Source organism: Typopeltis vanoorti, chromosome 15 (genome assembly GCF_054136105.1).
Source record: "Typopeltis vanoorti isolate ZY-2024b chromosome 15, IOZ_Tvanoo_1.0, whole genome shotgun sequence".
Taxonomy (NCBI): Eukaryota; Metazoa; Arthropoda; class Arachnida; order Uropygi; family Thelyphonidae; genus Typopeltis; species Typopeltis vanoorti.
Genome location: NC_143563.1, coordinates 120,060,414 through 120,074,839, shown reverse-complemented (window position 1 = coordinate 120,074,839; position 14,426 = coordinate 120,060,414). Strand labels below are relative to the sequence as shown.

The following is a 14,426-nucleotide window of genomic DNA, read 5'->3' as shown; positions in this document are numbered from 1 at the left end:
TTTCAATCCTTTCGTCATGCTATTTCCAGTTTCTTTTGTTCTCTCAATTTTGTTTCCTTCCGCCACATTTACCTCATTTGTCCATTACAGTTTTCAAATCACTCGTTTTCTTTTCAATGCTTTCTTAACAACTTTTCACCTTTCTTTCACACCATGCTTCTCTTTTGAATGAGCACACATTCTTCCTGTGTCATTCTCGTTACTAACACTTTCTGTCATCAAATTCATATTAGCACTCATCAATTCCTCGTTCAGCTCACACTTCGCACACACACCCTGTTTACATCAACCCCATACGTCCACAAACCATCTATGTAATCAAAAGAATGCATATAGAAGACCTCACATTTCACGAAACAACTGAAGTCTAAGTTAAAATGATGCACTAACAAAGCCGTCACCAACTTTCCTCTGCCAGTTAAGGACTCTAAGGGCGAAATCCAACGAATTTGTAATCAAGTTTAAGCAAAATATCCCACACACTAATAATACTAGTAGCGCACAACTTTTATAGCAGCTCTTACTCAAACAATCACTCATGTACAATTAATTATTTCAAGAATAACTTATCTGAATCCGGAGCACTTCTTACACACCGCCGCTAATGTTGCCTCACGAGCACCCTCTCATGAAAATATACATTACTGTCATTGAGGCCATAGCAGTTGTGGGCCCTGGAATTATTACTATTATTACTATTAATAACACCTCCAGGAACTCCAAAGACTCATTGAGGAAGGGCACTTACTCTACAACTCTTCACCAAATACAACTACCCATCTACCGCCTACAACCACCACTAGTATTTCCACAGACAATCACAACATCCATGCCCACGATGGGGTTCGAACCCACAGCCTTTTGGCTGGAGAGCAGATATGCTAACCACTCAGCCAATATTATATTATATTACAAGCTTATATTTTGCGATTTCAAACCAGCATCTTCAGAGCAGAACAACATATTACAGTTTACATGCAACAACAAGTAATAAAAATAGTTCAAATTCTAATGGACAAAAGATCAAACTCCTAATTTGGCACCCAGTATGGTTTAATAAAAGAAATTATTATTATTATTATCATTCAGGCCTCCATGGAGTCAAAAGACTGATCTCGGGAGGTCCTTCCTAAGAAACACAAAGTCTATCAAGACTTATCATGGGAGGTCCCTCCTAGGGAACACAAAGATTATACTGGCCAACAAAAAAAAAAATTTTTCTGCTGATTATGATCTGACACTTGTTTTTTACTAATTTGGGTGCACTGATTTCAAATATCAAACCCATTTTTCTCTATCACATCAGGTTTTTCCTCTATGGCATTTTCTTTTTGCTAATTTGTAAGTTTTTGATAGTTTTAAGGAGGCAGTTCTATTTAGAGGATCAAAAAAATCGATTTTTTAATATTATTTTCTGAAAGTATGTACTTTTAAAAATCTGTTCCTAACTTTTTATCAAGAAATTCAAAAAATTCCCGAAGATATAGCCTATTATTCAAAGCAGTGCACAGATCACAATCGGAGCGCTCACTGCTCTCGCTTGTTAGTAAACGAATAAATGCGTAAGAACCTGCAACAGCACGTACTGGTGCTTTGAATGCGATAGAGGCCGATAACAGACTTAATACATTTAGGTGATGAAAAGTAGGCGATGACAACTGCCTAAAACAAATGAATGTATTATGCATTGTAGCGGACAAAGAACGATCGAAATCAGTCAATCATTAATCGATCGTGAAAGTATGATGAGTGCTTATAACATTTCAATAAAGTCTCTGGTTTTTTTTTGTCTTGTTAATTGCATGTTAGTCGGCAGTGAAGAAAATTCATCATGTCTACTACTCGAAAATGTGTCAATAGTGTAGATTCCTTCTGCTACATTTGTGGCAGCTTTACTGTTTCCAGTCAAAGGACAAATATCACTGATTTCGTTAAGAAAGTATACTTTGCATACTTTGATGTAAAACTTGCAGATCAGGACAATTCATGGGCTCCAAATAAAGTGTGTAAGTCGTGTAGAAAATTTACGACAGTGGAGCAAGGGAAAACGCCAAAAATTAGCTTTTGGCATTCCAATGATTTCGCATGAAATGAAAAATCACATAGATGATTGCTATTTTTGTTTAGTTCAGACTTCTGGTTATAACAAGAAGAATAAGAAAAAAATTGTGTATCCAAATCTCGACTCAGCAATTCGGCCAGTTGCTCATTCCAATGAAATAGCCGTGCCAATTTATAAAGGACTTCCTATACTTGAGAACGAGCATGATTGGGATTATGCCAGATGTTCTTGAGGAGCAAGACCCGGATGTTGATTTAGACAATGAAAATTTAATTTCTAGTTCTGGAACGCAATGTTTTACTCAAGCGGAATTGGATGACTTAGTAAGGGATTTGGGCCTATCAAAGGAATCATCGGAATTGTTAGCTTCAAGATTAAATGAAAGAAACTTACTGGAGCAAAATACGAAGATAACTTTTTATCGTAGCAGGGAAAGTAATCTTGTACAATATTTTAAACACGAGTGTGGGTTTGTTTTCTGTAACAATGTGTCAGGTTTACTAACTGAAATGAGTGTTGTACAATATCATCAAAATGAGTGGCGTTTATTCATCGACAGTTGAAGCAGAAGTCTCAAGTGTGTCTTACTACACAATTGGAATGTATATAGCTCAATTCCTATTGGCTATTCAGTCCGCTTAAAGGAAACATATGAGGACATTAAAAAGGTTCTGAAGTTATTAAAATATACAGACCATAACTGGATCATCTGTGTGGATCTTAAAATGGTGAACTTTTTACTTGGCTTTCAAAGAGGATATACAAAGTTTCCATGTTTTCTATGCTTCTGGGATAGTCGAGCTAGAAACCAACACTGGAGTCAGAAACATTGGCCTCTTAGAATATCCTTAAATGTTGGAGAACAGAATGTTATAAATCAACCTTTAATCGACAGAGAAAAAATCATTTTTCCACCTCTACACATCAAATTAGGTCTTATGAAGCAGTATGTTAAAGCTTTAGATTTACAAGGTGACTGTTTCCAATACATATGTGAAAAATTTCCACGACTTAGTTATGAAAAAATTAAAGCCGGTGTATTTGATGGACCGCAAATGAGAACTTTAATGAGAGACCCAAATTTCATCAACTCTATGAATGAAATTGAGAAAGAAGCCTGGACTTCATTTACGATGGTTGCGAATAATTTTCATGGAAACAAAAAAGCGTGCAATTACAAAGATCTAGTGGAAACAATGCTTGAAAATTTCCAGCGCCTAGGTTGCAACATGAGCATAAAGCTTCATTTCCTATACAGTCATCTTGATAGATTTCCCGAGAATTTAGGTGCTGTAAGCGATGAACAAGGCGAAAGATTTCATCAAGACTTAAAAACTATGGAAGATCAGTACCAAGAAAGAAGGGATTCTCACATGATGGCCGACTACTGTTGGAGTATTCAAAGGGATTGCCAAAACAGAACACACAGCAGAAATTGCTACAAACAAAAATTTATTCCCTGAAACTCGTGTAAGTAAAATTGTTATTTTTTTTATAAATATTCTTGTAATTTTTAATGAATATTGTTAAGTAGTTATGTATCAAATTATCGGCCTCTCTCGCATTCAAAGCAGCAGTACATGCCGTTGCAGGTTCTTATGCATTTGTTCGTTTACTTACAAGCAAGAGCGGTGAGCACTCTGATTCTGATCTGCGCACCCCTTTGAATAATAGGCTATATCTTCGGGAATTTTTCGAATTTCTTGATAAAAAGTTAGAAACAGATTTTTAAAAGTACATACTTTCAGAAAATAATATTAAAAAATCGATTATTTTTGATCCCCTAAATAGTACTGCCTCCTTAAAACTATCAAAAACTTACAAATTAGCAAAAAGAAAATGCCATAGAGGAAAAACCTGACGTGATAGAGAAAAATGGGTTTGATATTTGAAATCAGCACACCCAAATTAGTAAAAAACAAGTCTCGTAAAAAAGTCAGCAAAAATTGTGTTGGACTGTGTTATCATACTGCTCCTTAAACTCATTGATCGTTCTCGCTCTCACCACTCTATCAGGCAATGCATTCCATGGTTCAACCACCCTCCATGCAAAGAAACCACTCTTCACCCTCTTACTCACAGTTTCCATTCGTAACTTCAAGGGATGGGCCCTTGTCATCACTCCTTCCCGCTGTTCAACCAAGGGAACTCCCGAGTGTCAACCCTGTAACTATCTCTCAACATTTTAAGTCTCACTCATATCACCTCTCCTTCTTCCATCCACCAAACTCTGCAGTCCATATTCTTTCAGCCGATCCTCATAACTAACATTGTACAGTCCTGAAACCATATTTGTTATTTGCCTTTGTACCCTTTAAATAGTTAATTTAGCCCCTTAAAATCCTGGTGACTAAATCTGAGAACAATAGTCTAAGTGTGGTCTGATCAGAGTTCTATATAACGGAATAATAACTCTTTCATCTCTGCAGGTCAGTGTCTTTCTCATTATTGCAGCAATCCTCTGTGTTACCTTCACCACCTTTGCAATATCTTCCCTAAATATCAGGTTTCTATCAATCATCAACCCCAGATCTCTTGTCACCCCTCCTTCCTCCAGTATAGCTCCTCCCATAGAGTATGCAGCGTCCTATCGATGTGTCCCAAATCTCAAAACCTTACATTTTGCTGTATTAAACCCACTCCCCCCATTTTCCCATCTGACTAGCTTATTCAAATCCTCTTGAAGGACTACCTATTAGTAATAGTGCAGTTGTGGAGCTACACTATTACTAATAACCCTTTCCAGCTTTGCATCATTCGCAAACAACTGAATATCCCCATGCGATCCACTGATAATGTCATTGATATAAAGGTTAAAAACTACAGGTCCAAGTACTGAGAGCCTGGTGCGACCCTAATTGTAACCCTCTGCCTCCTTGAAACTGCCCCACCATAAACAACTTTCTGATACCTATCGAACAGCCAATCCAGTTGACCAACCTGACATCCAAACCCATGTGCTGCAACTTAAATATCAGCTTATCATGTGGCACCGTGTCAAATGCCTTCACTAAGTCCAAGAAAATGGCAGTATATGCCTTTCCCTCACTACTGCTTTTGTAACTTTATTATAAAAGGCTAGCATATTGCTAAAACAAGAGTGCACCTTCACAAATCCTTGTCGACTCTCACAGATAACATTACCCTCATCTGCCCGATGCTGTATACGGTCCCTCACTAATTTCTTCAAGATCTTAACAACTACTGATGACACATATAATTTGACACTTCCAGTCTACTTCCGCCATTATGCAATGCTGTTATCTTACCTTCCTTCCATTCCCTGCGGCATCTTTCCCGCAGCCAGAAATTCATTGAAAAGCCAGGTAAAGGCGCTGTCAGTTCTTTACACATTCTCTCAAAACTCATGGTGAAATACCATCTAGTCCCACAGCTTTACTGACATGCAGAGTACTCAGTATTTGGAACACACTCTCCTCCTGCACCTCTAAACCTCAAACCTGTCCTATCCCTATAGTATTAAAATTTACTCCTCCGGGATGAAATACTCCAATAAAGTGTTCATTGAACAATTCCAATTTGTTCTCTGCATCAGTCACTCTGTTCCCATTTTTATCCCACAATGTTAATCTTCCACAGTCATTCCTCCACCTACTGGCCACATAGCAAAAAAATTCCCTAGGATTTTCTTTGGATCTTAGAGCCAATGTCTTCTCATATTCCAATTTCGCCTTCCTTACCATACTAGTCACTCTCCTGGCCTGTGTCTTATATTCTTCATGCATCTTCTCTTCATCTGTCTCCTTATATCTCTTCGATGGCCTCTTTTTTGCATGCAGTTCCTGTTTAGTATTGTTTGTCATCCACTCTTTACTCAAAATTGTGTCCTGTTCTTCACTCATGGAATACAGCTTACTATTGCTTCTGCTAACAAATATTCCTTTACAATTTCCCAAACACTAATGACATCCCGTCCTTCCAATTCCTCTCCCTCCATGAACCTTCCCAAAGTTGATGTCTAAGACTATTATAATCACCTGTCTTATAATTCCACATACGTTCCCATCTCTTTGATACTCTTGCATGTCTATTCATCTTCCAACTGAAAACCATATGGTCAGTCTCTCCAACTGGTGGGAGAGATGTCATCTTAGTTATTATCAACTCTTCTGATGCTATGACCAAATCCAAACTCTTGAACCTCTTGTTCCCTCTCTTACATGTTGCCTATGACATTTGTCCCTCAAGAATTCTAAAAATTCCATTCCCTTATTGCTACATGCATCTTCCTCTCCCCAATTTATACTGCTGTAGTTAAAATCTCCCGTGACAATCATCTTCTTGCACTTGCCAAACTCAACTGTGTAAACATCTCCCGGTCTCCACCCTCTGTGGTCCTTGGTCTGTAGCAACATCCCACTAAATATCCTCTCTTGCCCACCTCTTCCTCACACCATATGATTTCAAAATCATTAGTGTCACTGCCTCAAGTGTCACACATCAAGGATTTAGGCCTAGCATGGCCTGTTCTGGCCTTTGAAGTCATCGTTGAATCGTTTCAGTGTCACAAGTAAACGCTAAATAAGTATAAGAGAGTTTAACTATATAAGTAAAAGTACAGACAATTGTAAACAAAACATTTAAGTATACTAAATATAATTAAAATAAAACTAAATAATGAAAACTTATGCTATCTTAGTCTTGTCTTCCATAGTTATGCATCCGATTCCAACCCGGTCTCTCTCGGTAACCAAAATACACAATATAGCCACAACAACTGACTTCAAAAACACCCACTGAAGGACACTTGTATTCCATAAAAACAACGTAGCATTACAAAAACGTAGAAAAACAGACTATTCTACAATTAAACTTTTTTTTAGCACAGCTCAAATTTCCCACAATGTTCTCGGGCGACTCTAATGCCTTCCCCTCAAATATTACAGTTATATAGGAGTTGATCTTAAAATGACAGTCTCCCAAATTTTTACCAGATTATTGCCATACTTGTTGCAGTTATGACTTCTTGACCTGTCACAACTTCTGTATAGCACATTAGTTTTCTTCTATCTAATCCTTTGTGAAAATGTGTTCAAAGATCGATGTTCTTTGCTTTACGTTTATTGTGCATTCAAGGTTCAGTCAAAGTTTAATTATGAATTCCAAGTCTTCGATTTAAATCCTATCTGCTATCAGGGTTAGCTACTGCCGCATTTAGCATATTACTCATTCAAAGCATGTATGTTGCAGCAAAGGAACCTTCTTTAACACTGTGATAAAAACAGCTGTATCTTGACTATGCCTTAAAGTCTCTTCCAGAACATCCTACGTGGACTAGTATTTTTTTTCTTACATTGGGAAGTTCAATATTTACCTGTTTGATATGGTATTTACCTGTTTAACATGAAAGAAATTTAGCAATCTGATTAGTAGTATGAATGTTGACATCACCTGCACTGAACGTAATGATATTCTTCTTTTTTTTTTTTTTTAACTGGAATTGATTTCACATGGAGAAGGTTGATAGAACAATTTTATTTATATCTATGCTAGTTTCATGTATATTTATCATATTTCATCAGGTGAGAAAGGAGTGAGTTATATAACTGAGCTATGTGGAATAACAGTAAATTAGTAAATAATATTTGAAATGGACTAACAGTGGAGAAATAATATTTTTCAGTTGCAGTTTTGCACTGCATCATGCATCCTTTCATTGTGCCAACTAAGAAAGTCGAATACTCTGTCACTTCATCTGAAGTGACAGAGTATTCCACTAAATAACATGGTTCATTAAAACTGCTACCAAAAATATATGATTTATACAAACTTATTGTGTTCTTTACAGGCCTCCTCTTCTGTGTACAATTCACATTCAGTTCATTATGATTTTCTGCATTTATTGTATAAAGTGATAATCCCTAATTTTGATGTTAAGTTATGCTGAATTCCTAGCCACATTGGAATTATGGGAAATGAGACTGCAGATGCAGCTGCTACATCAGCTCACACCTTTCTAAGTACTGTTTGTCAGTTTCTTATGGACTATACACATTTAATAAGAGAAAAAGTAATATTATTATTATTATTATTCAGGCCTCCATGGAGTCAAAAGACTCATTGTGGGAGGTCCTTTCTAAGAAACACAAGTCTATCAAGACTCATCGAGGGAGGTCTCTCCTAGGGAACACAAAGTCTATCATACCACTCCTTAAACACATTGATGTTCTTGCTCTCACCACTCTATCAGGCAATGCATTCCATGGTTCAACCACTCTCCATGTAAAGAAACCACTCCTCACCCTCTTTCTCACAGTTTCCTTTCGTAACTTCCAGGGATGGCCCCTTGTCATGACTCCTTCCTTCTGTTCAACCAAACGAAAGAACTCCCCAGTGTCAACCCTGTAACCACCTCTCAACAGTTTAAAAGTCTCAATCATCAATGGTAGTCATCATGGCAAGAAGCACTGACAAGTAAATTGCATGCAATTCAGCCCGAAGTTAAGCATTGCAGTTTGGTCAACATAGAAACAGAAGAGAAGAAGACGTTCTTGCTAGGCTCTGCATAGGTCACAGTCAATTATACATTCTTATCTATTGAGGCTGATGTACCTGCCTATATGTGAACACTGTATTCAAATTCAAACTCAAGAGAGAAATATAGTTTTTACTAAATCGCTGGAAGTTACGAATGGAAACTGTGAGCAAGAGGGTGTGGAGTGGTTTCTTTGAATGGAAGGTGATTGAACCATGGAATGCATTGCCTGATAGAGTGGGGAGAGTGAGAACTGTCAATGACTTTAAGGAGTGGTATGATGGACTTTATGTTTCCTAGGAATGACCTCCCACGATGAGTCTTTTGACTCCATGGAGGCCTGAATAATAATAATAATAATATACGCTCACGGAGATCTTGTCAGACTTGGACAAACTGTAGGAATTTTTTAAATTTTTACAAAGAATTAATTTCTACGAATACATTTGATCGTAATGCTATTTATGTGTGGATATCGGCATTCCTCAGTTTATTTAAAAATTTGTTTTCTTCTACATGACAAGTTATTTATGAATTTAGCCATTTATTTTTAATTACCTCATGTTCTGCTGTGACCTTTGCTGTCCTTGTGCCAAAAAACTATAAACCAACCAATCAATCATCCATCTCTATTGTTTTTCTTTAAAAGTTGGAGTGGACTAGTACAAGTGTTTTCTCGCATTACACTCCTCGCCCTGTCCATTTACAAACACTTCAATCTCACCCACCTCACTTTATCTCACTATTTAAATCGTTTTCATCGCCTCTTATTTCTTCAGATCTCTCACTACTCCCTCTAGCAACAGTCTCCAGTTGACTCAAACCATTCAAATGTTCTCTGTTATTTTTACAAGGCTGCATGTGTTTCTTAAATTCACCCCCCCCACACACACACACACATACATTTACAAACTGTATACTTGTTTCTCCACACTGTTTTGCTAACATACCATTCATGATTTTTTTTTTTTTTGTCATCTAAACTCATTTTTGTAATAAATATAAATAGACAACATTCTGGCTATCTCTTATTCCACAGTGAATCATTACCTTTTGTGATTCCCCATAGCTTAGTCAGATGCCAGCTTTTGGTTGAAAAGTCCTAAGTTCATATCCTGTATAGGACATGAAAAATCCCTATCAGGACTTAGAACTTTTCAGCCAAAGTTGAGTTATCCAGTCTCAGGTGGGATCAAGAGCAAGTTTTTTCTCTGTCTCTGGAAAGTTGTGTTTTTTTTTCTCTTTGTGCAAGACAGAGAAATACCAGTTTTTACTGGCAAACCTGCTAGAGAATATAGGTAACTATTATTATTATTATTATCCTAAGACCTCATGGAGTCACAGACCCATCCAGGAGACCCCTTTTGTCATACACACAGATCATCATACCGTGCCTTAAACACATTCAATTTCTCTGCAGATACCATGCTCTCAAGCAGTGCATTCCAATCATTCACAACTCTCCATGCAAAGAACCTACTTCTCACTCTCTTATGCTCACACTATTGTTATATAGTTTCCAGAGATGACCTCATGTTCTCTTCCAATCTCCAACCATTTTATGAAAAACCCCTTTAACATTCATATAACAAACCCTTACCAACCTGTATGTGTCTAGCATATCACCTCTCTTTTTCCTATCCACTAGACACTAAATTCCATCTTCTCAGCTTTTCTTCATATTCAACATTCCATAGATCACAAACTGCATTAGTCAATTGCCTGTGGACCCTCTGTAGCCTAATCAGAGATTATACAATGGAACTAGAATCTCCATACCTCTACAAGCCAGTATCCTTCGCATTATTGCCAGAATTTGTTGTGTTGTCCTCAGAATTTTGGCAGTATGTCTTCTAAATTTCAGATCATTATCTACCATCACCCCAAGATCTCTTATTTCCTCCTCCTCCATCTGCTCTGCTCCTCATAGTTCATCCCAACTTAGCATCATCTGCAAACAGCTGTATATCTCAATCAAAATTTTCCCGATATCATTAACATACAAGTTAAACAGCAATCCCTGAGGCACACTGCTAGTGACTTTCCTCTTCCGGGATATTTCTCCTCCATACACAACTTGTTGATACCTATCAGACAACCAGTCTCTAATCCAATGCATTAGTCTAATATCCAACCCCCATCTGCTCTAGTTTAACTATCAACTTATCATTTAGTAATCTATCAAAAGCCTTTGCAAAAGCTAAGTATACTACTGCATATCCATCTCACATGTCCAGTGCTGCTGTCACCTTATTGTAATAAGTAAGTAGATTACTAAAACATGACCTCCCTTGAGCAAATCCGTGTTGTCCATCAATGATAATACCATTGTTAACAACCCAATTCTAGATCCTGATTCTCACCAGCCTTTCCGCCATTTTATCCACAACACCTAACACACAGATTGGTCTATAATTTGATGCTTGAATTTTGTCACCTCTTTTATGAAGTGCTACAATCTTGCCTTCCTTCAATTCCCTGTCTCATTTCTTCAACATATGTGGTGATATATCGTCAAGTCTCACAGCCTTATTAATATCAAGTTTGCTTAATTCTTCATTTTCCTCTTGCTAACTTACAGTCATTCTCTCCTCCTCGTCATCAACTGCTCTCAAATTCTAAATGAAAAGTTTGATGTCACATTCACAAGGATTACTATTACTATTACTATTATTATGGGCAACTCCAGGGAGTCATTAGACTCATCGAGGGAGGCCCCAAATCATATTCATCACAACTATTTGACATTCATACAGTACCTATCATACCTCGCCTTAAACTCATTCACTGTCACAGCATCCACCACAGACTCAGGGAGCGCATTCCACTCATTCACTACTCTAAAAGTAAAGAACCCAGCTCTGACACCTTTACTAACCACACTTTTGCCCAGTTTCCATGGATGTCCCCTAGTCCTCCCACAACCAGCCCTGTTCTCAAAAATATCTTCTGAATTAATTTTATAGAAACCCTTCAGTAATTTGAATGTCTCAATCATATCTCCCCTCCTCCGCCTATCAACCAATTTTTGCAACCCACAAATCCTCAACCTGTTCTCATACGGTTCATTCCACAGACCTGCTATCATCTTGGTCACTCGCCTCTGGATCCTCTCCACCTCCTCCCCATCAAGAAGAAACCTAGGTGACCAAATCTGAGCACAGTAGTCTAGATGGGGTCTTATCAAGGCTCGATACAGAGGAACAATAACCTGCTTGTCTCTGCTTGTCAACGTATTCTTCAGCAACCAAGTGATTTGATGAGCTGATTTGGCCACTTTTGCAATGTGTCCCCTAAATTTCAATTCCTTATCTACCAACACTCCTAAATCTCGTGCCTCATCAATTTCCTGGAGCACGGTTCCACCAATGCAGTAAACTGCCTCCAATCTTTTCACCCCAAAATGCATAACCTTACATTTTGCCACATTAAACTGACATCCATTCTCCTTAGCCCAGACCTCCAATCTATCCAAATCATCCTGCAAAAATTTGACGTCATCTGCATTCACTATTGCCCTACCCAACTTCGCATCATCCGCAAACAAATGAACTGTTCCTCTCAGATCCTTTCCTATATCATTTATGAACAAATTAAACAGCAGTGGTCCAAGAACAGATCCTTGTGGCACACCACTAGTCACAGGCCGTCTTGTGGACTCTACTCCTGAGTAAACCACTCTCTGATATCTCTCCGTCAATCACCCTCCTATCCATCTCACCAACCCTATGTCCATCCCCATATGCCCCAATTTACTGATTAGAATTCCATGTGGTATCCTGTCAAAGGCCTTGGCAAGGTCCAGTAGAATCACCGTAAACCCATTACCCTTATCCAGTTCAGCCGTCACTGTGTTATAATATGTGAGCAAGTTACTGAGGCATGACCTACCCTTCACAAAACCATGCTGTCCCCGATACAGTATCACATTTTCTTCTATCCAATCTTGTATTTTCCTCTTGACTATTTTCTCTAAGACCTTGATAATGATTCCTGTTATGCTGATTGGCCGGTAATTTTCAACAGCAGCCTTGGAACCACCTTTGTGCAGTGGAACTATTTTCCCCTCTTTCCACCCCCTTGGGACTGACCCAGTCCTCAGGCTCAAATTAAACAAAATTTGAGGATGAAAGACCTTTATGAACTGCTCATTAAATATCTCAACCATATCCTTTGCACAGTTGTCCTTATACCATTTTCTCCGATGAATGTCATTCTATCAGTATCATTGTTATTTTTACTGGCTACTTATGGAAATAACTGCCTAGAATTATTTTTTTGGCTTCATTAGCTAACTGCTACTCATACTGAACTTTTGCTACCTTTATCAACTTAGTCACTCTCCTTGCCTATTCTTTGAATTCCTCATGGAATTGATTATTACTACTCTTCTTATGTTGCCTCCAGTAGACAAATTATGTTTGTTGAGATAGATTAGTGCATAATTGATCTTCCTCAACAAATATGTGGCTTTTTTACAATGAAGCTTCATGGAAATAGTTTTCATAATAATAGAAGTATAGAATGCGTTGGCCGCTCGGTTAACCTAGTGGCTTTACACTTCGCAACCATATGCCTGGGGAGGAGTGTCCTAGGTTTGATTCCCATCAATGACGTGAGTTGCTTAAGGATCTTCCTCAGCCATAGCCAAGTTAGCCGGTCTTGGGCGTGGACAGCAGGGTTTTTTCTGCCAGTTTATCTGGTGTTTTTCATCCCGCAAGCAGGCAAACCGGTCTGAGGACACACACGGATTACATCAGGAATACCGACCCAGCCATAGGTCTGATTCGTCAGCCTATTCCGGTTCCGGAGCCCGGATAAAATTTGGGGGGACTAGATGGTACCATGACCTCCCGTAAAAAGGGGGAACGCAGTATCATCACACAAAATTTATTTTTATAGAATGCGTTCATCTTTCTGCTAGTTAGATTGCTTTTAGCCACCAAATGACTTGCTGCTGCCTTATTGTGTGCGTATTATTCTAAAATATTATACTTAGTATAGAGTTTCTGAATTAATATTTCCAAAATTTTTGTTTTTTGTTAACTTTAAGTTATTTTATTTATTTTTTAGCATACATGGCAATTATAAAGCCTGCCTTTGCCTTTCTGATGGAGTCTTTTGTATATCTTGGAGTAATGGGAATGACATTTCTCCTGAGCCTATTAAGTGATCTCATATCTTTGGCAACAATTCATATTTACTGCTTTTATGGATATGCAGCAAGGTATCATATCACATTATTCTACAGTTTAACTGATTTTATTAAAAAAACAAACAAACATAAAAACATTATTATTATCATCAGGATCTCTACACTAGAAGACTTAAGTCCATATTGTGTAAGAAACTCTCTGAATCACATAATTTCTGCGCTGTATAAGTAAATGTTACAATAAAAAATAATAATTTTATTTTCCTTTGCTACATAAAGGTTGGAAATCCACTATGTCAAGGTCTTAAAATAACATCAGGCATTAAACAATAAAATACAGAATTAATATGAGGACAGACCAACTTCGCCAATATAGCACGGAGAACATCCAGGACCTCACCTCCTCAAGAATCGAGACATAAGAGGAAGAATTCAACCGTGCGACTCTCGGTTGGAAACAATAACAGTAGGCTGCTTCTACCTTCCTCCTGCCTCAGATATTTCTCAAGATGACCTTGATGATGTCATATCACAGAGTGTGTAACAGTGTTGACATATGCTTGACAACAACTCTCTCTCAAACACAGGAATCTACACTTTCTTCCATATTCCGACCCAAACATCCACTGTCATCGATTTAACTCTCTGCTCACCCTCCCTTTTCCCATTGTTTAAGTGGGAAACTGATGACAAACTAGTTGGGAGCAATCACT

The 14,426-nt window shown here is 37.9% G+C and overlaps 1 protein-coding gene across 1 annotated transcript in view; it reads left to right on the top strand.

Annotated features, from left to right (window-relative positions):
• Window positions 1-14,426, top strand: part of PIG-Q (phosphatidylinositol glycan anchor biosynthesis class Q) — a 215,366-nt gene that overhangs the window by 150,903 nt on the left and 50,037 nt on the right. The window contains exon 6 of the mRNA XM_090405814.1: window positions 13,632-13,785. Coding sequence (XP_090261940.1) covers window positions 13,632-13,785 — 154 coding nt within the window. The remainder of the gene's footprint in view (window positions 1-13,631; window positions 13,786-14,426) is intronic.